The 25,803-nt window shown below is 45.7% G+C and overlaps 1 protein-coding gene across 3 annotated transcripts in view; it reads left to right on the forward strand.

The window, feature by feature from the left end:
• The window catches only part of Fbxw4 (F-box and WD repeat domain containing 4), a 76,155-nt gene that overhangs the window by 15,735 nt on the left and 34,617 nt on the right, over positions 1-25,803 (forward strand). For 2 of the 3 annotated variants that reach the window (XM_087185820.1, XM_087185818.1), the window contains exons 2-5: positions 3,254-3,353; positions 6,333-6,514; positions 6,943-7,075; positions 11,927-12,021. In XM_087185820.1, coding sequence (XP_087041946.1) covers positions 3,254-3,353; positions 6,333-6,514; positions 6,943-7,075; positions 11,927-12,021 — 510 coding nt within the window. Of the gene's footprint in view, positions 1-3,253; positions 3,354-6,328; positions 6,515-6,942; positions 7,076-11,926; positions 12,022-25,803 lie in introns of all 3 variants that reach the window. The other variant, XM_087185819.1, reaches the window with a different exon arrangement.

Below are 25,803 nucleotides of genomic sequence, written 5' to 3' on the forward strand. Positions count from 1 at the left end.
TTTTTTTCAATATTAGAAATTGAACCCAAGGCCTCAGATATATGCTAAGCCCGTGTTTATCACTGAGCTATACTCCTTAACCCCTGTTATTTTAAGGACAATTTTTCTCTTTTACTAAATATATTATTGAAAAATTGAGAAATATATAAAAGCACAAAGGAGAATATAGACACCCAAAGTTGGCTTTCCACAGTAAACTATTACTATTTATCTTTCCAGTGTTCTTTCTAAGCATGTGTATTCTTTTCCAATTTTCCAGTCCTTTTGACAGTCAGAAATAAATTATAAAATAAAATTATATTTATTACATATTAAATTCATATCTGTTTGAGTAATTCTTGCTTTCTTTTTTCAAAGTCAGAGACAGGAAAGGCATGCTGGCACATCTATGATCCCAGCACTCAGGAGGCTGAGGCAAAAGGATTGTGTGTTCAAGACCACCCTGGGCTATGTAACAAGACTCTGTCTCCAATCAGTCAAACTGAATCAAAAATGATTCTAAATCTAGGTTTAAAAATATCAGACAGTCTGCGGCCATACAACCCTAAACACGCCCGATCTCGTCTAACAATATCAGACAGTTGCTTTTTTAAAAAATTAAAACCTGTGGAGATTTTAATCTGATGTTAAAAAGCCCCTGAATGCTGAGGCTATAGCTGTGTGAAGGCCCTGGGCTCGAGTCCTAGTACTGCAAAGGGGAGACGGTGAGGAATATATATGTGGATATTCACATGCAGATGTATGCACGTACCAGTAATATATATGCATGCTCTACAGAGGAGGAGGGAGTCTTGACTAGGGGTTAGAAGAATGACTCACTTTGTACTGTTAACATTTCATACTATGTATCCGTATTTTTTTTACCCTGTGCATTCATTACATTATTAGCCAAAGATATTCAATCCAAATAAATAAAATAAGGTCAGAAGGCAGAAAACTCTGTATCTAGAAATGGACTAGATATCTTTCTGCCTATCAAAACCATTCTTTCTAATTGTTCATGCATTAGAATCTTGAAAGAAGGAATTCCCAGCTTTTAGTAAAGGGAGGTGAATGTCAGTGGGTAAGTAGAGACTGAGAGAAATGTGTCTCTCCTTGGCCAGTGAACTTATAATCTGACATTGCAGTTATCACTCTGTGTCTCAAATGGTGTACCTTATGTTGTCCAGTGGAGCAAGACAAGGAGATAGAAGGGAGGTATGGACAGGCTGAAATGGAATTTTCAGATTCTTGCCCATGATTTCAAAGTTCTATCCAAAGGTGTGCTCCCAAAAGAGTTTTGAGCTCTTCTCCCTACATACCCAACCCTAAACGGTGCCATCCCGTGCTGGTTTGCACCCTTGACTCTTGGGGCTGTTGCCTTTCTCACCCAAGAAATACTGCTTATACTCCCTGGCCAACATCATTTTAAGCAAAAAATTCAAAGAGAAAATTGAATTTTGCAATGAATATTCTTATACTTACCGCCTATGTTCTAGAATTATTTGGCTAGATTTGCTAAGCATACATTTCAGAGTAAGTTACAGATACCAGCCAGTATTCCTTAACCCTAAATATTTCAACATGCTTGCATATTGCTGATTAGAGTATATTATGTTTTAAAAGAAAAAAATATATATGGTGAACTTGTATTTGAGCAAAATGCTCTTTTTGGGGTTAGGGTACTGGGGATTGTACCCAAGCTATATCCCCATCCCTTAAAAAATATGTATCTATTTTTGAGACAGGGTCTTGCTAGATCACTAAGTTGTCCAGGCTGGGCTCACACTTGTGGTCCTCCTGCTTCAGCTTCCTAGAGTGCTGGGATTACAGGTGTGTGCCACTGTACCTGGCAAAATGCTCACACTTTAAGTAGATCATGTAATACATTTTTAACTATTGCATATGTGCCATATATCCCAAACTCTTCAAGAGGTAGATGCTGAACATAAAGCCAGAAAGCTTCTACATGTGCCTGCCCTGTTCCCTTACCACTGTGGTATAAGCTTTTTTTTTTTTGGTACTGGGGATCGAACTTGGGTCCTTACACTTGCACAGCAGGCGGCAAAACCACTGAGCTAAATCCCCGGCCCACCACTGTGGTAGTAATTGGTATTCTGATTTTTACATCATAGGTTGGTTAACCCTTCTTTCAAGTTCATGTGAATGAAGTCATGCAACATGAATTTTGTGTGAGCTTTTTTTTCATTCAGTGTGCTGTTTTTGTGATTCATCTGCATTACTGTGTTGTTGGTACTTCTTTCCTTTTTGTTGCTGAGTAATATTCCACTGTATGAACTTATCACAGTGTATTTATCCTTTCTTCTGTTGATGGATGCTGGGGCTGTTTACAACTTTTGGCTGTTATGGCTGAAGTTTTTTTGAACATTCTTGTGGAGGTTTTTTTTGTGGACATATGGTTTTATTCTACTTGGGTAATCACTGGATCAGAGTAGGTGTGTGCTGAGATTTGTAATAAACTGCTAGACTTTTCTCCAAAATAGCTGTACCATTTTGCTTTCCCACAACCAAAGTGGGAAAGTTCCATTTTGGTCTTTAAAAAATGTATACACATGGCCGGGGTTTTAGCTCATTGGTTCCGCCACCTGCCTCGCAAGCGCAAGGTCCCGAGTTCAATCCCCAGTACCAAAAAAATAAAATTAAAAATTAAAAAAAATATATACACAGAGGATTTTCTCATCTGGATACACATCCTTTGCCAGATATATATTTTGTGATTATTTTCTTCCAGACTATGGTTTGTGTATTCTTTTTAGTGAGCATAAGTTTTAAATTTTGATTAAGTCTGATTTATTGGATTTTTCTTTTGTGTTATTGCTTTCTGTGTCCTGAGAAAACTGCCTAACCCCCTAGGCAGAGAGATGCTTTTATCTCTTTTCTTCTAATAGCTTTCTAGCTTTAGATTTTATGTTCAGGTTTGTGATCTATTTTGAATTACTTTTCCGGTTTGGTGTTAGGTGTAGGGTCAGGGTTTATTTTTTCCCATGTGGACATTCAGAGGTTCCCCAATGATTTGTGACCTGTTTCCTGTTAGAGTGTGCATACCCTTCTGGTTTAAAGGGCAGGCTTTTCTCCTGGGCTTTCTTGGTTATCTGTGTATGGAGAGAGGAGTGCTAACCTGCTTGGTCTCCTAACCCTTGACTTATCCGGTTATGCTCCGGGTGTTCCCAAGTCCTGATGCAGAAAGCCCTGGAATTCTTTTCTTGTCAGTAATGAGTTGTAGTGACTGGATCTTCTGTTCTTTTGGGCCTAGGCTGAGCAGTGTCCCAGTGAAGGAACGCGTAAAGGTGTCTCAAAACTGGAGGCTGGGGCGCTGCCGAGAGGGGACTCTGCTGAAGTGGAGATGCAGGCAAGTGGCCTCTGAGTCCTTTAACGCTTTCTGGGACAGAAGAGCATAGTGGGAAGTGGAACATTGGCTTCGGTGTAAGGGAGGCTGTTCTACATGGGCTGTTGCTGGTCAGTCATGAAATGCCACAGAGGAGGCATCAGAGGGACAGCTTGTTTTCACATTTAAAAGGGAAGTTATAAGAAGCATACTTTAAAATTATATATATTCATGATTATTAAAAAGTTTATTATAGAAATTTGAAAAATTGTAAAAATATAGAGAAGAAAATAAAAACTTATAATTTCCTGCACTCATAGGTAAAAGATATAAATTAAGCCAGTGTTCTAATCTATGTTGTTTATAATTATTTTTCTTCAGATCTTCTGCTCTAGGGAGTTAGTAATTCACTCAACTTCCTTTAGCTCTCTCTTCTACATGTGTGTGTACGGTGTGCTAGAGATTAGACTGAGGGTCTTGTGCATGCTAGGCAAGTGAGCACTCTTGTCACTGAGCTAGATTCCCAGCCCCATCTCCTCTACTTTGTTAAAAGAGGAAATAGGATTTAACCATTTGGATATATGTTATACAGGTAGGACGTAGACAAAGTGCAGAAAATGGAGATGATGGCTGTTGCTGTTATGGTTTAGGTGCCCCAAAGCCACATGTATTTGGGAGGTGACTGGGTTATGGGGCAGCGTAGCTGACGTGCTGTTAATTAGGAGGTGGGGTCTGGTTGGAGGAGGTGGGTCAGGGGGTGTGGCTTGAAAGGTCTGTCTCTCTTCCCTGCTCTCCCTTTACATCTTGCTTCCTGCCACCATGAGTGAGCAGCGTTTGCTCTGCCGTGCTCCTCTGCCATATCGTACTGCCTAGGAGCCAGCTGACTATGGACTAAACTGTGAGCCAAAATAAGCCTCTCCTTTTAGTTGTAGATATTGGGTATTTTGTCCTAGTGATGAGAGAAGTGACTAAGACAATGGCTGTGGCACTGCTAATGCCACAAATTTTATGCTTCATCAATGCTCAATTGTTTCAAAGACATTTGACTCCCCATCCAAAATGTGCTTCTCGGTTGCAGTGGGTAGAGAACTTCATGAGTCCCCACTCCAGGAGTGACATAGTCTTGTGCTGCTTGATAGAGGCATCTGCTGAGCTGCATGTGCTGAGCCTTTCTCTCTTGCTTGTGTCCAGTGTCCACTGGTTTCACTGGCATCAGCTGCTGTGAATTGTGTGGTGGTGGTGATAGCAGAGAAGCCATGGAAGAGGATAGATTTTTATGATGAAGGGCTTTATCCTCTGCTTCCCACTTGTGCTGTTTAATATCAGAGAGTAGAGTTTATTTCTCTATCAAGCTTTTGTCCTTGATGTCTTTTGGGGTCAGTTTCAAGCAGTTTGGCAAGTAAACACACAGAACAGTCACCAGCCTGCCCTGGGATTCTCCATTGTTCACCTGGTATGAACCGGCTTTCTTTCTTGTTCTAGGCAAATGACTGTTTACCAGATGGCTCTAAACACACGAATTCCAATGCCTATTTGCTACCAGTTTGAGTGTGCCACACACTTATGGACAGAATGTTGAGGAATGTGTATAATGAGCGAGAGTGCAAACATCTGTACACATTTGTACATGTTCTCAGTCACCCATGCACATGCACCTAACGGTCTCATGGGCAGAAACTCAGTTATTACCAGGTCCAAGCTGCATTTAATGGCCTGTCAAGTCAATTTGCAGAACTTTTCCACATTCCCATGATGCCTGTTTTAAGGAGCTTGGGGAAGAACAGCCCAGTTTGCTCAGACAGGCTTGGCAGTGGGAGGTGGTGTCTGTAGATGGGGATGAGTCAGCCGCTTCTCTCCTTTCTTGGGTCCAGGCAGCTCCAGGACCCCGGGTGGGGGAGACAGGTGGGTTGTCCACCTTGAGAAGGGGCGTGTGGTCCTGTCAGAAAGCATGGCCTCCTACCGCCTTCTTTCTAAAGGCTCACCTTGTCCCTTGGGACTGGCCTGTGGCTTCTAACCTTTCTTCTCCTGCAGGTTGGAGGGGAAATCTTCAACCATTTGTAGGTTTCTCTTACCAGTTGGATGGCAGCTGGTTTTCTCTGTGGCCCCTGAACTACAGCAGACTTCCCTGAAGTTGTTTTTCCATTGTCACACTTAACCTCCAGTACAGAAATGCAGGTATCTCTGGGAGGACCAAGGCATCTCATCAATATATTGCCATACCTTCCTGAAGGGGCCTTACTTCTTTCACTTTAAATGGTCCCTTTGCTCTCGTATGACTAAGGAATTGGGCTTCCCTGGGCACACTATTCTCCATTGTCCATCACTGTTTCCGAGTAGATTCTGACTGATCTGTGTCTAAGGGTACAGAACAAAAGAAAGTTACCTTACCTGGTTTGAAGATTAAACGAAAATAATTTCACTTGACTAGATTTCTTTTTGACCCTCCCTACTCCTTAGCTATTTAATTTCTTTTCTTTCTTTGCAGTACTGGGAATTAAATTGAAGGCCTTCCCACTGAGCTACATCACAGAACTTTTCAAATTTTTTTATTTTGAGATGGTGTCTCACTAAGTTGCTAAGTTGCCCTGGGTGGACTTGAACCTGTGATCTTCCTGCCTTGGCCTCCCAGAGTGCTGGGATTACAGCCGTGTGCCATGATGCCTGGCTATCAACCATTTAATTTTGTAAATTCTGCCTATCTTGAAGTGTAAGCCAGTAATTCAAATATTAAGCATTCTCCAATTAAAAGATATTTAGTTGGTCTTATGGTTCTGACTCTCTTTCAGAAAGTTTGAAGAAGATTATGTCACCACAAAGGTCAGTCATGCAGGCTTTCTGAGGGCAGCTGAGAGTAGGCTGAGAGTAGGCTGAGAGTAGGCAACCTAGAAGGCAGGGACTACTCCTGTAGACAGGAGCCTTGCACGTTAGCCTTGCTAGACTGGAGGTTGGTCAGCTGTTTTAAAGCTTGGAGTCAGCCTTACATTTCCTTTTCTGTCTCTGCAGTCAGATGCCGTGGATGCAATTAGAGGATGATTCTCTGTACATATCCCAGGCTAATTTCATCCTGGCCTACCAGTTCCGTCCTGATGGTGCCAGCCTGAACCGTCGGCCTTTGGGAGTCTTTGCTGGGCATGATGAGGATGTTTGTCACTTCGTGCTGGCCAGCTCACATATTATCAGTGCAGGAGGGTAAGTACTGAAGGTTTCTTCTTCCTCCCTCTTCAGAAACCTCATGTCTGCCTCTGAGTTTCCTGTCTCAACCCCAAAGGGATGAGGAGGGAGACTAGAAGAAACGGTGTTTTTAAAATTAATTTTTCTGTTTAAAGCAGAGAGTTACCCAAAGTAGTTCATAGGGTTAGCTGGAAAAGGAACCCCGAAAGAACCTTTAATGCAAAGTGAAGCTGATTTTGATACCCTCAGGGAGAAGTTTATTTTATCTCAGCTTTGTTCAGTCCTAAGTGTGCTGAAGAAGTAGAGGTATCTAGAAGCTCAGCACTTGTCTAGTGCTTTGCATATTTGGGCATTCTTGGAGACCTGGGCTGTTTCTGTACATTTGTTCTCTTCCTACAGAGAGAGTAATTGGCTCTTGGGGGGTGGGCTCCTTATTTCTCTCCTAGAGATGGGAAGATTGGTGTTCATAAGATACACAGCAACTTTGCTGTCAAGTACTCGGCTCATGAACAGGAGGTGAACTGTGTGGACTGCAAAGGGGGCATCATTGTGAGTGGCTCCAGGGACAGGACCGCCAAGGTGAGATGGTCTCCCCCTTACAGACTGTTGTTCCCTGCTCTCTGTGGGGAGTAGGGTGAGAGAGTGTAGAGAGGGCCTTGTACCCCAGGAATGGCTCAGAACCTTGGTGGGGGCAGGGGAGAAATGACACAATAAAAAAGCTCACTTATGTGCCTCTGGCATGCAGCTTGCCATGCCAGGCTTCATCCCTGCCGGCTGGACCGGGAAAGGAGTGGACAGTAGCTGGGAAGCCTGCCACTCACTTGAAATGTGGCGTGAACTCAAAAACAGAGGGCTGGCCAGCTTTTCCTCCCTGGGCTGAGTTTCCTCAAATTTGTGGGTTTGAGTTCTGACCCCAATATTTTATTTTAAAATCTCCCACCTTTTGCTGCTGTCTCTTTAGGGAGGTTAATTTTTCACCACCTTATTTATAAGCAATTAGACTGATAATTAAAATTTGTTTTTACTGCTTCTCTGGAGAGTGATGTGGTTAGTGAGTAGAGGGGAGAAAGGTGTTATTTGTTGCATCACTGCCACAGTGCCAGGCCTGCAGACGTCCACTAAGGCATAAAAGAATGAGGCTGATAAATAGCATGAGTCTTGCTTTGTGGACTCAGCTCACCCACATCTGGGACAAGTAGGCTTCCACTCATGAGACAGAGGAATTCTCCATGCTTGTGTCCAACAGCCCTAGTAGGACATGAGCCTGGCCCTTTGGGGCTGCCATAGGGACTTTGCTGATAATTTAGTTGATGGTGTGGGAGGACCGGCCATGTCTTGCTTTCCATTTCCCAGCATCTACAGGCTTCAGAGAGCTAGCAGCAGCAAAATACTTGCTAGTATCAGCAAACAGGCCCCTCAGAAATACAGGGAGAGGGCCCAGGAGATTCAGGAACTTTTCTGGCTTCATGTGCCCTCTAGTGATTACTCCTTCCTATTGCTAATTTATGTAAAAAGGGCTAAACAGGGTCCCTTCCTTTTGTGGAAGCTTCTGCCTTTGCTGTTTTCCATCGTAGATGTTGTACTGAGTCAGAGGACGCACACCAGCACAGGAAGCCTGGGACATCTCCAGCTAGTCTTTCAGACCAACATGGAAACTGAATTTCCTGTCGTTTGCTTCTCCTTCCCCTCCCCAGTGCTTCAGGTTCCGATTGGTCACCGCTTTTATAACATGCCCTGCCAAGATACTAGCCTTAACTTGCCCAGTGGCTCAAAAGGAAATTTGTATAGAAACTTCTTGTGGCATATGTGACCTACAGATTCCCATGTCATTCTCGTATCTTCCTGTCATGGCTTCTGGCTTTCCTTGGTTCCTCCTTGTTAGTGACCTCTTTTTCTTCTATCCTGTCCTCTGTTCTGGCACCTAGAACAGCATAAACTAAGCTTTTAACTACATGTAGCAATTTGAGGGCATGGACTGCTTACAATTGAAGAATGATAGCAACTTTTCCTGGGATATTGGGTTTATTTCATACGTAAGTATTGATTCAGCTCTATTTAATAGCTTGGATTTTTTTTAAAAAAATAAAATAGATAGGGCTGGGGATTTAGTTCAGTGGTTCCGGCGACTGCCTGGAAAGTGCAAGGTCCTGAGTTCGATCCCCAGTGCCAAAAATAAAATAAAATAGATCTTCCTACTTTTAGAAATTGTACCCCAGTCCACCATCTTCCTTTTGAGGATTTCTTTTAGGTTTTGGCAGAATTCCTTTCTCTGTTCTTCCTCACCTCCTAAGAGAGGACCAGCTGGTGGGGAGCTCCTTGTGACCTGCTGGCTGGCTCATTTTTTTCTGGTATTCTGGATGCAGCTTGGGTCTCCTTCCTTTCTGCTATTGTCCACGTATCTACCACCTTCCATTTCTTGGCCCATTTCCACATTGCTCACAATTTGTCTTTTATAACTGATTCTCCATTTCTTTTCAGTGACATCAGTTCTACAGCTGTTTCTGTAGACTTCTTTTTTGGGTTTTTTGGGGGTTATTTTGGTACTGGGGATCGAACTCAGGACCTTGCACTTGTGAGGCAGGTGGCAAAACCACTGAGCTAAATCCCTGGCCCCTTTGTAGACTTCTAATGCACCTAAGCCTACAGCAGATCTTACAAGTAATGTTATAGACATAAACCTCTATTGTCTGTTTTTTTTGAAGTTTTCCAAATATGTACTGTCTTTTAGGAAAGAGAGGTTTGTTTTTATGGGATGAAAGGAGCAAAACATTCCCTTTGTGAAACTTCTGAGCCAGGCACTGTCCCAGAAATATCCTTCTTCCTTGCCATCTCCCCAGTCCCAGTTTCAGATTTACTGTGACTTAGTTTGTATTGCTTCTCTGCACTTTGGCAGGGTCGGCTTACACTGAAATACTGTATTAGCTTTCTCGTTGCTGGAACACAATACTCAACACCCACAGCTCTTAAAAGAGGAGGGGTGCAGGGCATTGTGGCGCATGCCTATAATCAATCCCAGCACTTGGGAAGCTGAGGCAGGAGAATTACCACAAGTTTGAGGCCAGCCTGGGCCACACAGTGAGCTCAAGGCCAGCCTAAACTATACAGTAAGACCCTGTCTCAAAAAAAAAAAAAAGCAGGCCAGGGATTTAGCTCAGTGGTGCCTTTGCTTGCCTCGCAAGTGCAAGGTTCTGAGTTTGATCTCCAGTACCAAAAAAAAAAAAAAGAGGTTTAATTTGACTCATGGCTTCAGGGGATTCAGTACACATTCAGATTAGTTCCCAGGGTCACCCTGGATGACCAGACACATGCAGAAGTGTCTTTCCTAATCCCCTTCACTGCTCCCAAGCCAATCAAATGACAAAAAATTGAGGCCATTTCTTGTCAAATTATGAAGCATCCCAAAGATCAGAGCTAATAAGTAATAGTCCAGATTGGTTGGATCCCAAAGCCTGTACATGCTTTTTCTGCAACTGCAGGCTACAGGGAATATTTTACTATTTAGATTTTTCATTGTTTTAGGATTATTTTCTTAGCATGGGTTCTTAGCATTAGAATTCTGAATTAAAAGCTTTGGTCATTTTAAGGGTCTTGCTACCCCCAATCTTTTTTTTGTAAAGGGCTATATAAATATCCATCCCCACTGTATACTTATTTTCCAAAGTGAGACTGTTATGAATTTCACTATTGAATGGTAAAGATATGCCCACTGCACTGTGTCACTTCTTGTCCCTCACATTCAAGGACACTCGTGCTGCTGGAGTATGTAGTGCTGGTGGTGCAGGCTTTGAGGGTTGCTTTTCCAAGTCTTACTTGCAATTGGCAATGTGCTTCCTGAGCTACTGCAAGACACCAGGAACCTTGCTCTGTGGTTTGCAGAATCTAGGAATCTACCAGTCCTCTCCATAGAGGGCACTAGTGAATTCACACTGTCCCTAGACAGTTTGTAAATCATATTCCTTACAGCCCCACTCCCCTGCAGGCAAAGCCTGCCTCCCAAGGAGTTCCTATCAGGGACAAGGGAAAGCTCCCTTCCAAACTGAGCAATCTAAAGGAGGAAATCAGAAGTACAGGAAGTTACTAACAAAGAGGCTGACTATAAAACCCAGAGTAAACTGGAATCTTGGCATTCCAGAAGAGAAATGCAGAGTTTACCTTTGCTTTCTGCCTCTCCTTGTTCAGGACCTTCTCTTTAAATTATTTTCTTTCCCTGGAAAAGTTACACAGATAGTCAAATAATCACCCCAACACACACACACACACAGTCTCTCTTTCTCTCAGACACACACACACACACACACACACATATACACTCACACTCACGAAACCCTTTTTCCTATCATAGGGAAGAGAGACCATGTGACCCAAGAAGGCATGACCACCCCTGCTCCGTCACCTACTCCTTAAACTGGAGGAATGTTTCTTTAAAGTTCTTCCATCTAAGGTCCTGCCTGTATCCACCGTGTTCCTCTTATAGCCCTGCAGGGACCTTGAGAGGTCACTGATCCATCTGGCTGCCTTGGGACCCCTCTTGGCTGCTGTCTGGGGACAGCCCTGTGCATTTCAGGTTTTCTTTCTGTTTGGTTAGAGGCTTATGTGCCTCGTGTGTCATCTGGAGTAGGGTGAGGTGAAGGGGAGACCAGTGCTTAATGGGAGATTTCTAAATGCACTAACTGCTGAGAGGGCTCTGTGAGTGTTGATTAGAGTTAAGCCCAGAGTGGCTGCTAATGTACATTCCTGACTGATAGGGTCCAGATAATGTGCTCCGAGCAATATTTTTAACCTGTAGGAGATATGGAAGCTTAAAAGAGTTAAGCTTTTCTGCTACTTTTGGTGACACTAGGTGCTAAATTCCCTGTTGACATGAATAGCACTGGGTCCTGGGCAATAGGAACAAACAAACAACACATCTCTTTGCTGCTCTGAAGCCTCTTCCTTTTCTTCCATTCTCTCCTTCCCTTGCAGCTTTCTTTTTAGTCTTCTGATTACCCCTGTACTCCCATACTATACCTCAATCTTCCTCCCTCCCTGCTTGCACAAAGTAAAATCTTGGGAAGAAATAGGAGAAAGGAAGAGCCACAAACTTGGGGAAGTTGCTGAGAGAGGCAAGCTCCATTTACCCACCCCTTGTTAGTCAAGTCTCAGGTGAGGAGTGTGAAATTTCTGATTCTCTGGTGTGAAATTGGCTGGTACATGATTGCCTTTGGTGGAAGGAAGTCAGAGAGTAGTTAGGACTGGGAGCTAGGGTCTATCTGAGTGTAGGTGAGCCCGAAGCTGCAGAGGTCCCTCTGCTGATGCCTGAGCTCTGTGTGTGCACAACAAAGAGAATTCTCTATTACCTCATTTCCCTAGGGTAGTCACCCATGTGGTACATCTTTCTTTTCCCCTAATCCCAGGCAATGCCATTGAGAGCATTTCCTTCTTTGTTTCCAGGTATGGCCTTTGGCCTCAGGCCGGCTGGGGCAGTGCTTACACACCATCCAGACGGAAGACCGAGTCTGGTCCATTGCTATCAGCCCGTTACTCAGGTAAGGAAGACATTTTTGGATGTGATTTGTCCATGTACAGTAGGTCCCTGACTTGTGAAAGAGTTTTGTTCCAGGAGAATGTTCATAAGTCATATTCATTTGTAAGCCTGATATAGTGAGTCTTGACACAAATATACAATGTATGTTGCTCTGAGCTTCCTAGCAGTCCCCTCCGCATCACCACTGCTTTTCCTCTTGCTCCCAGACATCTTGGTGTCTGATTGGGCACTGTACAGTGAGCACACAGCACAACTGCTACACTGTCTGGCAGACCCATGAGCTACTTCCACAATGTGTTTGCATTTACGAGTGTTTATAATGCGAGGTCCGTTTGTAACTGTGAAAGTTCACAGCTTGAATGTTTGTAAATAGGGACTTTCTGAAATGCTTTTGTTTTACTAGGTCAGATGAGCTAGAAAATCTTCCACCTGCATATTCTAGGTTTCTTTGAGCCACTATCTTGGAGATTTTTTAATTCTCCAAGAGACTTAAGGTCTTTTCATATATGCATGGGGTTGGGATAACTTTCTAGAAGTTGATTTCCTAAGCACCTAACCTCAGAAATGTTAAGAAAAAGAAACCAAACTGGTTTGTAAGAGTCCAGCTCTTATAATTGAGTCCAGCTTATTAATAGGGGTGTCCTTTTTGGACTGGATGCCCTCTGGGGTTGCTTCAAAACAGAGGCCTGCCAGCATCTCTGGGGAGGTGCAGTAGCACTAACCTGCTCTCACTACCCACATCTCTGCTTTCTTCCCCTGGAAGATGTCCTGTGGAGTATCCATTACAGGCTGCAGTTGCCAAGAGGGGCTTGTGTCTGTATCCAAATACATGTATGTGGAAGAGTAGAAACATTGACAGTTGCAGCAGATCTGCAGCATTTTGGATGATGGCTTTATCCTATCTTTGGGCCTGGTTGTTATTTCTGTAGGTTTACCTAGAGAAATATGAGCACAGGAGCTTTGTATCCTGACTTCTGCTTTCTAGGCTCTTTGAAACATAGCCAGGCCCCTCAGTCTGTGCACACAGAGGGTGCACAGACTGTCTCCTGTACTGTTCTGTCGTGATATCGCTAGTCTGCCCACTGCTGTCGCCCCTCATCCCACTCAAAGGGAGATGGGCAAGCTGTCAGGCCACTGCCGTCCAGTGCTGGGTTAAATCATTCGCTTGTTTTATGAGCAAGTTGGTCTTCCCTTTGCTCAGTCTCCTTTAGCCTCTTTCTCCTCACCTCATGGAGCCTGTACCCCTCCTCCTGGTCCCTTCCACAACTCCTTTTCAAATTTTTTTCTTCCTAAGAATTAGAACCGATTAGCCACATCATTAATTCTTCAATTTGACGGCTGATATAGCAGGACCTGAAACACATTGGTGACCCAAGAATGGAGACCCCATTCCTTAGCATATTGATGATGGGAGAAGTTAATTAAAATTCCACAGAGCAGAGGTGTCGGCTAACCTATAAACCTGTCGTTCAGAACAAATCATTCTAGCAATCCTAGGAAAGACCAGCAGGGAGTGGAGAGGCTACGTGTGTGGGAGCAGAGGGTGGAAAATGGAGCCATTGAGCTTTGTCTCCTCCTCAGTTTCTCTCTGATAACTGCCCCTCTTACAGCATAGTGGACAGGTTTGGTGTATGTGGCTAGTACCTATAAAGACTGAAGGAAGATGGGACAGGGTGTGGGAGGTGACAGGTGTGCTGGTTACTTTGTCTTAGTGGTTGCCTGTGAACTTCTGGTGACTTCTGGAGACTGGTGGTGGAGGGGCCAGTGGTAGACAGAAGCTCTTCAGAACTGGAGATGGTCCATGTCCCCCTCCCCACCTATCCCTTCCTCTGGAATGTCAGGCCACCCCTGACAGAAGAGAACACAGCACCTGTTGCAGGTGCTGTCAGTCAGGAGGTTAAGAACAGCGTCTGCTGTCATCATTAAGAGCACTTGAGATCACAATAAACTCTGATCTTAAGTTTTGATTTTGGGCCACAACTTGGAGACTGGCTTCAGGGAAGGACTTAGCTCTCTAATGTCACTACTGCAGTGTGACTGCTGTCACTTCTAGCAGCTAACAGCTACAGTCTTCTGCTCTGTGTAAACCTTCTGCGAAGTTCTTGCTGTGTCTTGTTTTTGGTGGAGACGCAGGCCCTGTGGTCCTCTCACAGTCTTTAGGAGTCTTCTTGACTTCTTGATGTATTTTCTTGGCCCTGGACAATTCTTTTGCTTATAGTTGATGAGCTGTTTAGCTCCTGACCTGTGTTATTTGAGATGGCTTCTTCTCCAATCCACAGACCATCTTAGGCTCTTTTTTTTTTTTTGGTACCGGGGATCGAACTCAGGACCTTGTGCTTGCGAGGCAGACGGCGGCACCACTGAGCTAAATCCCCGGCCCTGTCTTGGGCTCTTTTTAAAAAGTTTGTTTGGGGATTCTTTCTTTACACTGGATGACTAGGACATGTATGTCTGGTGTTATCTCTGCCCCCGTTTTTTTCCTCTTACCTGAAGAATATACTGGGCTCAGCTAGAATCTCATTTTACCTGATGTAGCATTTCCTTATAAATCAATTTCTTTTCACTGTGTCCGTAACTTTGAACCTTTCAGTGAACTCATCCATTTCCCCACCTTTGTGAGGCACTGGCTTCCAAATCCAGGGTCTGTTCTTCAGAGCATTCTGGGAGATGAGCTCTGCTTTGCTCTTTTCACAGGGTGGCCAAGGTGACTATTTCCTCCTGGCCTCATTTCTTCAGTGCAAGTACTCTTTTCTCTATAGACCTTACTAGAACATTGTGAAGAGGACCTGGAAGAATGCACTCTGTGAAAAGACTCTGAAAAGGTAAAAGAGCTCTACTGTTATGTTGATCAGAATCCGCTTGTTCCTGACTTAATGTTTCCTCAGGGACTTCCGCTGTTCTCAAGCCTGTTCCCTGGACTCTGGGCTTCCCTAGAGCCCTGGGGAACCACAGCTCTTGTACAGTCCTCTGGAGGTAGGGACTTGGTAGAGAGCACTCTTCTCATCTTTTCCCCTGGGTGTCCCTGTCCTTGGTGGGTGCTTGTTCTCTTTGTCACCATTGCTGTTGAATGTGATGATCACATCGTGAATGTCCTGGGATCCTGGACCCTCATGTTCTTCCTGAGGGGATGTGGGCAGCAGGTGTTCTCAAGGGCAAGTGCTTCCATCCACCTGTCGGTTTCTCAGCCCCGTGGTGCTCCCTGGCAGAGGTAGAAGGGCCCTGGGCAGCGAGGAGACCTAGCGCTGCTCTCTTCTCAGTCTCCTTTCTGTTTGCAGTGATTGATCAGATCTGTTTATCTAGCTTAACCTTGCTTCTGGGGCTTTTATCCTCTTTTCCGGTGTGTGTGTTCAGGCACCTGTAATATGAAGTAGGGAGCCTCAAGTCCTCAGCTTAACATGAGGTGCTGTTGGCTAGGGAAAAGCAGATATTCTGTCCTGAGTCCAAATGCACCTTTTCTTTCCTTTTGAGACCTTGGATTCTTGATTTGTAGACAGTTGTGGAGGATGACACTTAATTCCAGTTACATGCTCAGGGCCATGTTCAGATACTAAAAGGTGCAGAAAAAAACCAGCAGGGCCTGAAGGAAGGTGTCAGACAAAGACCTTTTCCTCTGCCTCCCATATGCCCACCTACCCATTTTCTTGTTCGGACGCCAGTAATCTTATTTTAAAGATGCATGAGGCCTTCTTCCTGCAGAGGAGGGTGCACCCAGGGTTGCTGGATGAGTGAAAGGAGGGCAGACTGAAGTGGCACGGTGGGCCCAGGGCAGGTAAGCCTTGTCTGGGAGTAGTTAACGGGGCAGGACTATGTCCAGCTCTATTGGTCTTAGAGGTACAACCTCTTAAGGTCACATTGAATTCTGAGCACTTTCTTGTGAGTAATATAGAAAAGCAGATTTTTAAGAATATATGATATGTTTTATTGCCATTTTAAAATTACTTCTGGCTGAATAAAGTAAGTACTTCAGAACAAGGCTTTGTGGCGCTGCTGCATTCTTAACTTCATTCTCTTCCACTTCCTCTCTTCCTTTCCTATTCCCTTTTCACCCCACTCCCTGTGTGACGGCTTCCTCAGGATCTTTCTTAATGAGGGATAGGATGGGAGTGTCACTGTGAGTGTAGGCTAGATGGAGTGCCATCAGCTAGACTCTGGTTGTGGAGAGGCTGTCATTTTCTTTTAGAAAAGAGGACAAGTTGAGTACAGGGATGATGAGTACCGGGCTGGGTGGGGTGGCAGCAGAGGCCGTGGTTTGTCCCATGTCCAGGCTATGGTGAGGCCTCTGGGCCACTGTTGGCTTTCACTCTGCAGCATCTTGGAGGGTAGCCATGGCCCCGAAAGGTTCTGTAGGGACTGGGGAGCAGTCTCTCCTCTTGTAGGACAGAGCTGAGGCAGGGAGAGGTGGGGAGGCAGCATGTGGAAGCCTGGGTGCACTCAGGGAGCTATAAACTTGCACCATTCTGGGAGCACGCATGCACGTAGATCTCCAGTTTCCAGGGCCTCTCCAGCCAGCAGTGGGGCTGTGGTGAGAGCAATCTGCAGACCCCTGCCCTGTTTGAGAAGGGAAGGGAAAGGAGCACACAGTCCTTCTCCCTCTGCTGGCACTTCCTGTTGCTCTAGAGAAGAAGGTGCTCAGCACAGCCTTTCCCTGTCTCAAGCAGCGCTGCCCTTGTGTGGGTGAGTGTGGTCAGGAGGGCTTCCCAAATCCTTTCGTTTTAATCCCTTCTCTCCCCTTTCTGTCATCGGGGAAGTGTATGAGGGGCACAGGTGTAGAAATTTGACTTAGCTGTGTTATTAAACGCACAACATGATTCTGTGTAACTTTGCTTACTGTAGTGGCCATTTATTAAGGGAGGAGGAGCCCACGTCTGCATGAAGTGTACCAGTCAGGTCTGTGAAGTGAGTTGCGGCCCTGGGATCTCAGAGGGGAGGTGAGCCTACAGGGAGAGAGACCACGGTGCATTGTGCTGTTTGTCAGGAGTGGGGCTTCTAGGGGAACAGGATGTTTGTTCCAGCGGTTACTGGGTTGACTGTGTGCTGTGTGTGGTAGGCACTGTCCACCACCAGTCTGTTGGAATGCAGCTTTCTTTACTGAGAAGTAATTGCATGTGGAGTGTACTCTGACAGAGAGTGAGGGCTTGGAAGAAGAGGCAGGCAGCCTTCGTTGAGGATTCTGTTGGTTCACATGGTGCCACAGTCCTTTGGCCCTTGGCTTTGAAACTCACTCAGTACTTCTAGGGGAAGAAGAGTCAACAGTAGAGACTGTGTCTCAATTTTTCTTTCTGGTTGGCGATGCACAGTTGCCTGTAAAGGGGATACCCAGCCTTGATCACCTAAAGAAAGACACAGGTGGGCAGCTTCGTAGTGCCTCACCTTATTGCTGGTGCTGCTGGTGACGTGTGGGCCATGGCTGTTCTCCTTCCTGAGGCTTGTCTGGAAAAAGGAAACTGAAGAACTTAGCAAGGTGCACCCCTTTGCCAGACAGCAGAGCATAGCAGGGAGTGTTCTGCACGTGGTGTCCCTGCATGAAATAGTCAGAGGCACAAAGACACCACAGAGGGGCCACGGCCTGGCATGGTGGAAGGGGCATCATGACACCTGGAAAAAGATGGAAACTCTAGGTACTGCTAGGTACCCCATTGGTCCAGCTGAAATGAGTCATCCTGGAAAGGCCTCAGTGTGAGGTGCCATTAAATTGGAGTCAGGTTCTGCTAAATGCCAGCCCAGTGCCCTTCACCCTAGCATTCATTGCTTTTGCAGATCCAAGCCTCAGGCAGTCATATCATTAGTAGCAAGAACCAAATACTACAGAGGTGGGTTTCACGTCCTCAAGACCCTGGAATTCAGCCATTCCTCTGGGTAGGATGGGCATGGGAAGGCTCGTGTACTGAGCTGCTGGCCTGAGACCAGCACCCTCCCATCCCTGGCTGGCCCAGAACCCATTTGTGGGAGCAGCTCCTTCCCTGGCCAGTGCGGTTGGCTCACTTCTCAAGAGCTGACTTAAATAAAACACCACAGACAGAAACAGGCTACTGAGGAGGGCTGGATACTGTGGGTACAGAATTGATAGAGCAAGACTCCAGCCTTACTAGCAGGGACCTGTCTCCGTCCTTCGATCTCAGCATTGGAATTCTTCTTCCATCTCTGACTGTCTGTCTCTCTCTTTCTGTCTGCCTTCCTCCTTGTCTCTCTTCCACCCCTTTCTCTCTCTAGATACTGCTTAAGCATTGATCTTCCCCTGTTGTTACTAAGGGAACCACTCTGAGCTAAGTGGCATAGATGGATAGGAGAAGCAAACAAGTAAAGCTGGTAGTACACCGTAGGCAGTTCTCAAGTGGGGGGCCGAGGGCTGGAGGGAGGAAGAATGAGTTCTGGTGTTCTGCAGCATGGTTTCCAACACATAGAAGTAATAAGTGTTTGGGGAGGCAGAAGTGCTAATTACAGTACTCAGATTTGATCACTAAACATTGTATATATGTATCAAACTGTTATACTGTACCCCATAAATAGAAGCAAATACGATGTGTCAATTAAATAATAGAAATAAGAGAGAGCTGTAGGGAGGACTCAGTCTCTTTCCTCTACTCAGGCCACTGTGGATGTCTGATCCGCAGCCACTGCCCCACCTTCACTGTTGTTTCTCTCCTCTTGGGGCCGAGGATGCTTCCTGCTGCTGCCGACTTTCCTGGCTTGTGGGTTGCGTGTGTAGTGCGCCTGCATCTTTCCACCTTTGATCATTGTTCTGCCAACAGACAGTTGAGCAGTCGCATCCCAGTGTTAGAATTAGGGATTGTTTCTCCCCCCTCCCCCCTCTCCTTCCTTCCTTCTTTCTCTTTTCTCTTCTTTTCTTTGCTTGTCTTTAAACTTCAGTGGGTGATGAAGCAGAGAAGGAGGTGGGAGGGTGAAGGGGAGCCATAAATTCTGTGGCTGGTGTAGCTGTTCTCTGGGCAGCCGGGAAGCCTCTGATGTCGCCACAGCGCTTTCATTAACATTTAAATTAAGGGTTTGTTTTCCAGGCTGTTTTATAAGCAGGGACCTTTCATGGCCTGTCACATGCAGCACCCACCCCCTCCCTAAGCAAGTGTGTAATTGTAGCCACTGCTCTGTCCTCACTCTGGGTTGCAGCCGGAGGTTCAAAGGGAGTCCTGGGATGGAACTGCGGAGGTACAACCTGCGTCTGGATGGGGTGTTACTCCTCAGATGAAGGTGCTACAGGGCTCCTTTTCCTCTTCTCTGCCCTTCAGAGGGCACCTTCCATCTGACTCTGACCTCTCCCCTTCCACCTTTCCTTCCTGAGGGCCATGTCCTACATCCAAGGTTTCTCCTTGCAGCACAAGTTAGGGGTGGGACCAGTCATTGTAAGGTGCAGATATCCGTGCTTATCTTCCTCCTTTTGATTACAATTAGTTTTTTAGCCTTATGAATACTTCCTCCTATTCTGCTCACTCTTAGAGAAGTAACAAAAGGAATTATCATCTGTGAATAATTTATAATATAATAGGGTTCTTTGCTCCGAAGAAGTGCCTTCATACATAGTCACTAGCTCCACATGAACCTGTGCTGGAAACAACTCACCAAAGCATGAGATCATTTGAAGAAACTGTTATCCCAGGTCTTGGCCTTTAGGGTTAGCTTCCCTGTACTCTGAAGGAGTCAGTTGTTTCCAAGCCTCCTTTCACATGGAGTATTGGGCAGCATTTGGGGATGTTTTGAAAAGACGTCTCTGCTCTGGTCTCTCTCCATCCCATCAGCATTCTGTGGATCTGTAGATTGGTACCATGACCAAAGCATCTCATGTATTCATAACCTCTGAGGGCTTCGTTCACCCACCCCTGGTCTCCAGCTAGATTTCTTTCTCTGTATGGTGAGGAAAGAGGCCTTAGCACCTTTCTCCCTTTGTGTTCAGAGGCTGTGACTTCATTGTCCAAGTCCTCACATATTTTCTCTTTGCTTCACTACTTCACTAAAATCATCCATGACTTATCTGCCAGGGTGAAGACAGCTGAGTGCCTTGCCTCCTATCCCAGGTAACCTTGTCAACAGGTGAACACTCTCATGCCCGGGGGTCCTGCCCACAGGGAGTGAGGGAGGTGCCAGGGCAAGCCCCTTTGCAGGTGCTGCAAAGCTCAGATTGCAGGCTGGTGTCCAGGTCCCGCCTAGTGGTGATTAATCTGGGGCACGGGCAGTAGAGGCTCAGCTGGGGTAGCTTTGGTCCCTCACTGTGAAGACCTTTGGCTTGGAGGCTGAACTGATCTCTAACTTGCTTCGGCTTAGGGTTTGATCTCTCAAGGCTAAAGAGGAACCTGATGGTGGAGCGGAAGCTTGTAGTCCTGACTGACTTACGGCACTGATCCGTCCCAGTGGCCTTGTCACAATGTTACTCATATGTTTAAGAATTTCCCCACCTGTTAGTTGCAAAGCTCAGATCAGCCGGAAGAGGAATCTTCACGAAAGATCTGTGCTTTTGATTTTTTGAGCCTAGTAGACTTCGGATGTGGTGGAGTTTGTAGTGGAATGAATGAAAAAAGAAATAATAGGGCTATGGCTTAAATAATAGCAGAAGGGATGTTTTTTGGGAGAGGTCATATTGGAGGTGGAAGGATCACTCCAACCTCTAGCATTTAGGTGGCTCTCAGGCCATTTGGGGGCAGATTTCAGTATTTTAATTTGGATCAAATCTTAGGCTTCTTGTTTTCCTGTTCATTTAAAATGAGATTTCATTTTGAAAAGGAATCTCCCCCTACTGCCACCACCTTTCCATCCTGCAGAGTCCTGGTCCCTCTGACCTCCAGGTGACAGTCCATGGTGCCAGTCATATTTCCTCCCTCCCCTGAGTTCAGGACAGACATGTGTGGCTCTTCTTAATCATGGGCTTAAGGCCTAAGAATGGGAATTCTGTGGCCCTGTGTCAGGGAGCATCAGTGAGTTTCATTATTAGTAGCTCCATTTGACAAGTTGGGACTTGGGACCCAAGAGCCAGGACATTTTCCTCATACCATAAAGGAGAGTGGATGCCCATGTGTACCACCAGCAACGGGATATGTTGGTACTATCAAGAAAATATAAAGATGCTGTGGGGGCCGGGGATTTAGCTCAGTGGTTCTGCTGCCTGCCTCGCAAGCGCAAGGACCCGAGTTCGATCCCCGGTACCCAAAAAAAAAAAAAAAAAAGATGCTGTGAATCACAGAGGTCTGGATTCTGCTTTGCTGACTAGAATTTCTGTACAAGATGACAAAAAGGATGCATTTATGCATCAGCAAACCCGAAGAATTTATTTGGCTCATTGTTCAGACCCATTCTACAAGGTCTCTGTCTGTGTGGATTGGACGTCTGCTTATTCCTATGCTTCTCTAATAGCTTCCTTTTGTTTTTGGTACCAGGGATCGAATTTAGGACCTTATGCTTGCGAGGCAGGTGGCAGAACCACTGAGCTAAATCCTCAGCCCTCTAATAGCGTCTTAACTAGGACTCTCTTGAAGTTTCATATCATGAGCTTTTGGGAGTAGAGGCTTTCTTTCCTGTTTTGTGTGAGACTTACATATCTGTGTGCTACAGGCACAACTCTGGTGCCTATAGGTTGGCCTATTAAGCCAATCACTCAAGATTCTTGCCTCTTCTAAACTTGTTATTGCTCCTCTCTGGCCAGGATATTTTTATAGGGGGTGGTATGTGGCATGGTGGGTGGTGCCCTATCAGAGAGGTTTGGTTCAGGCCTGCGAGGTGCTGACAAGGGCAGGAGGAGGAGGAGGAGGAGATGAGGACACGCAAGTAGAAGTGGTGGTAATTGCAAAGGGAAAATTAGTCCAGGAGCTGCTGGCCCAGGAAAGTGGTTTCTGCAGAATCTTTCCTTTTTCAGATTTTGCAGTGCAAATTAAAAACATGAGCGGGTACCAGAAGTATGAAGGGGGACAGGTGGGGTGCCAGTTGGGATGTGCTAACATCCAAAATTGTCAACAGTGTCATAATCTACAGGAGAGAATTTCAAGTAATGAGAGAAAAAAAAAAATCACATTTTGCTGTGATTTTCCCCTGTGTTTTCCAGACATTCATGTTCAGACTTATCTCTGGTCCTGCGCTGCTTGCCCTGCTGTCTCCCTTGCTTCTTCCTGCAGCAAAGCCGTAATCCACCTTTTAGAACAGTGGCCATGGTGGCCGTGGTGTGATATTTTGACTTGCATAGTAGGCTGGAAAATAGCGGCCCCGTGTAGAGTCGGTGTGCTTTAAAAAATGTGTATCTTGGCCCTGGGGACTGAAGCTTCCACTTGGTGGCTAAGAAACTTGCCCACTTAGGGAAGGTGGTAAAGCCAGGTTCTTCATCTGGTCCTTCTTTCTGACGCTCTTAATACCAATGGGCAGCTGGCAGTGATAAGCAGAGTGTGAGGCCACCAGGCCTTTTTCATGCTTCCTGTGCTTTCTGCTCCCAGGCTGGAGATGCTTGTCTGTTGTTGCCTCTGGATGTCTTGATGACACGAGAGGTGAAGATGGCAGGGCTGGCCCCTCCTCCCTTGTGCTGTCATAGCAAGAGATCAGGTGAGAAGCTTCAGAGTGACTTCTCTGTAGCTGCTAGGCTAGATGGGGAAAAAAGCCAGAGGGCTGTGTGGAGGAGAGCTTTTCCAGCATAAATGTACCCAGCAGCAGCGACCGCTAAGTAACTGTGAAGTCCTCTTTGCCTCTTTTGTGTGGGGCTTCATTGCACATAATGTGCATTGGCTGAAGGAAAGGCTGAAACATGTTGGATAAAGTACCCCTTTCTGGGGCTGGGGATTTAGCTCAGTGGTGATTTTGCTCAGTGGTTTCGCCACCTGCTGTGCAAGGGCAAGGACTCGAGTTTGATCCCCAGTACCAAAAAAAAAAAAGTGATCTGGCTAACTCACTAAATTACACAGGCATAGTTCTAATGTATGATCCTCCTGCCTCAGCCTCCCAGAGTGCTGAGATTACAAGCGTGTTCCAAACTCCCAGCTCAGAGAGCACTTTCATAACTCTCAAAAGACCTTTCCTTACCTTTACTTTTGCACCATTAAACATGTTTTGTACATGGGACCATAGGAGAGGGGAAGCAATAAGTAAAAATACTAGAATTTAAAAAAGATGAGCTGGGTGTGGTAGTCCAGGCCTATAATCCAAGCCACTTAGGAGGCTGAGGCAGGAAGATGGCAATTTGAAGCCCAGCCTGGGTAATTTACTGACTTAGTGAGACCCTGTCTCAAAATAAAAATTTAAGCATGCCTGTAATCTCAGCACTTGAGAGGCCGTGGCAGGAGCATCAATGTAAGTTCAAGACCAGCCTAGGCCATATACTTCAAGGCCCGTCTGAACTATATGTATCAGTGAGACTCTGTCTGGAAAAACAAACAAAAACCTGGGCATGGTATAATCCCAGTATTTGGAAGGCTGAGGCAGGAGGATTTCCAAGAGTTTGAGGCCATCCTGGGCTACAGTGAGTTCAAGGTCAGTTTGAACTACATAGCAAGACCCTGTCTCAAAGAACCAAAAAAGAAAGAAGAAAAACAAAAACGTTTTTAAAAGGGCTGGGGATATAGCTTACTATGGATGCCCTTCAATCCCCAGTACTGTACTGCAAAACAAACAAAACAAAAAACACTTGGCTGAGGGTTTAGCCCAGTGGTCCAGCACTGAATGTTTTTCTTTCTTGCTTTTTTTTTTTTTTTTTGGTGCCAGGGATTGAACTCAGGACCTTGTGCTTTCGAGGCAGGCATGGTGCCACTGAGCTAAATCCCTGGCCCTGAATGTTTTTCTTTTAAATATATTCCTCTCAGTCCCTTCTTACAGATTTGTGGGTATTGCCATGCTGGAGATCACACGGGGAATATGAAGCCCAAGAGGTCATTTTTTAGCATCCAGGAGCTGGAAGCACAGTTAGGGGAGCATGCGTGCACTCAGCAACAGTTTACTGCACTTGGTATATACTCAGTATATTCCATGGCTGTGGGTTATTGGCAGGAAATTGGAGAAAAGCAGTGGACTTGTTAAGTCGGGGAGCTTCATGGGTGACACGAGTTTGAAGTTGGACTTGTGTGACACCCCTGTTTACATTCCAGAAGGAAAATTCAGGCAAGGGGCCTGGCCTTAGCAAAGTCATAAAAAGGGATGACAAAGATCCAAGCAGGTTCAGAGTAGACAGTTGGCTGGCTAGAGGGAAAGTCTGGGGCCTGGTTTTGGACGGCTTTGAAGAGCTGAGTTTGACTTTCGTCTGAGGAAAATAGGGACCATGGACAGTTTCTGACCAGATTGAAGCAGTTAAGTGATTAATGTAGTGAAGTGTATAGGATTCTTTGGAAGGGAGAGGCTGAGGCTGTTTGGATCCTTTTTTAGGAGTCTACTTTCCCAGGAGTAGGGGAGGGCTGGCCTCCCAGGGGTAGTGGGCAGACAGCCTTGGATTCCAGAGAGTATCAGTAGGCAGTCCTGATTACATGGAGGGAGGGAAGGTGTGGGGATCCACAGGAGACCTCTGAGAGCCTGGGGACAGATGGGGCCCTGGTTTGAGCAATCTCAATTCTACTTTATGGGATAGCCAAGTGGTAGCTGAGAATGGTGGTCTGGGTCTCAGCCGTGGGATCAAGATGTGGAAAACGTCAGTGTGGAGACAGCAGTGGAAATAGAGGGATTAGCACCAAAGGAAATGCAAAGAGAAATAATGACAACACCCAAAGAGAATCAAAAGAGGCAAATGGGACAGCTAGAGAGCAGTAGCAAAACTCGGAACCAAGGAAGAGTAGCACACCTGGCCAAGTTAGATGGTGGGCAGATGAGTATTTTCTCTGGCAACTTATGTAAGTGAGAGGCTGGTTATGCCTCGTCCCTATTCTAATTGATAGATACCATATGTAGTTAGAAATGCAGAACTCTAATATACATGCAAAAGATTTGCAAGCCTTTTATTTTGCTTGAGTGATTTCAGCATTTTGTTTTCAAACTGTAATTACGTAGTGCTCTTTCTCAAGTTCTTTCCTCTGGCTCTTACTCCTTATCTGTTTTTCTATTCTGTGGATTTTCTTTTTCCTAGAAGGTTATCTGCTTTGGGCTTGATATTTTCCCCCTCAGTCCACTAAGCCGGTCAGTCAGTCTCAGAGCAGTTTTGGAGGGTCAACAGCTGAGCTGGGGATGGCCAATGGCAAGATGAGAGAGTATCGTGGACCCTGGCTGCTTCCTCCATGGACACTGGTGACCAGGGCAAGCAAGGGAGGCTGGCTAGTTTGGAGCAGGGGAAGAAGAGTGAAGAGATTTAACATCTGAGCCATGGGCTGCCCAGGTTCTGGGCTCGCTTGGGCAACTATGCCTGTCTGAAAACCTTTCTGTAAAGAGACTTGAATAAAAACTTTCCAGTCCTCCTCAGGTTCCTTTGGGTAGTAATTCCACAGGGCTTGTCATTTGTGTTTGAAGCTAGTGGTGAGGAGGGCGGAGTGAGGAGAAGCGACGGGGTGGAGATGGGAAGCAAAGAAGGAATCAGAGAGAGAAATTTTATTGAGGGAGAGTTTGCTGGGTTTATGAGAGGGAATCTCCCTCCTCCTCCCCATTCGGGTTTGAAAGGGCCGGTGAATCTTTGATTAGGTTCAGGTCAAAAGAATTTACACATTGTGACCTTAATAACTAGAGGTGATTGGCAGGCGGGCTGTGGGGAGGGGGCCGTGGGCCCCTTTCATCTCACTTAGCACAGAGCAGAGACAATGGGCCAGCCGATTTTCCTTGTTGTCCCGTGTTTGAAAAGGTCTGGTGTCTCTACTAGGTACCTGTGACATGGGGGTCTTGATTGGGGTCTCATAAA

This window comes from Heterocephalus glaber, unplaced genomic scaffold, assembly GCF_053883595.1.
Source record: "Heterocephalus glaber isolate CG9 unplaced genomic scaffold, H.glaber_assembly_v1.0 deba00001498, whole genome shotgun sequence".
NCBI lineage: Eukaryota > Metazoa > Chordata > Mammalia > Rodentia > Bathyergidae > Heterocephalus > Heterocephalus glaber.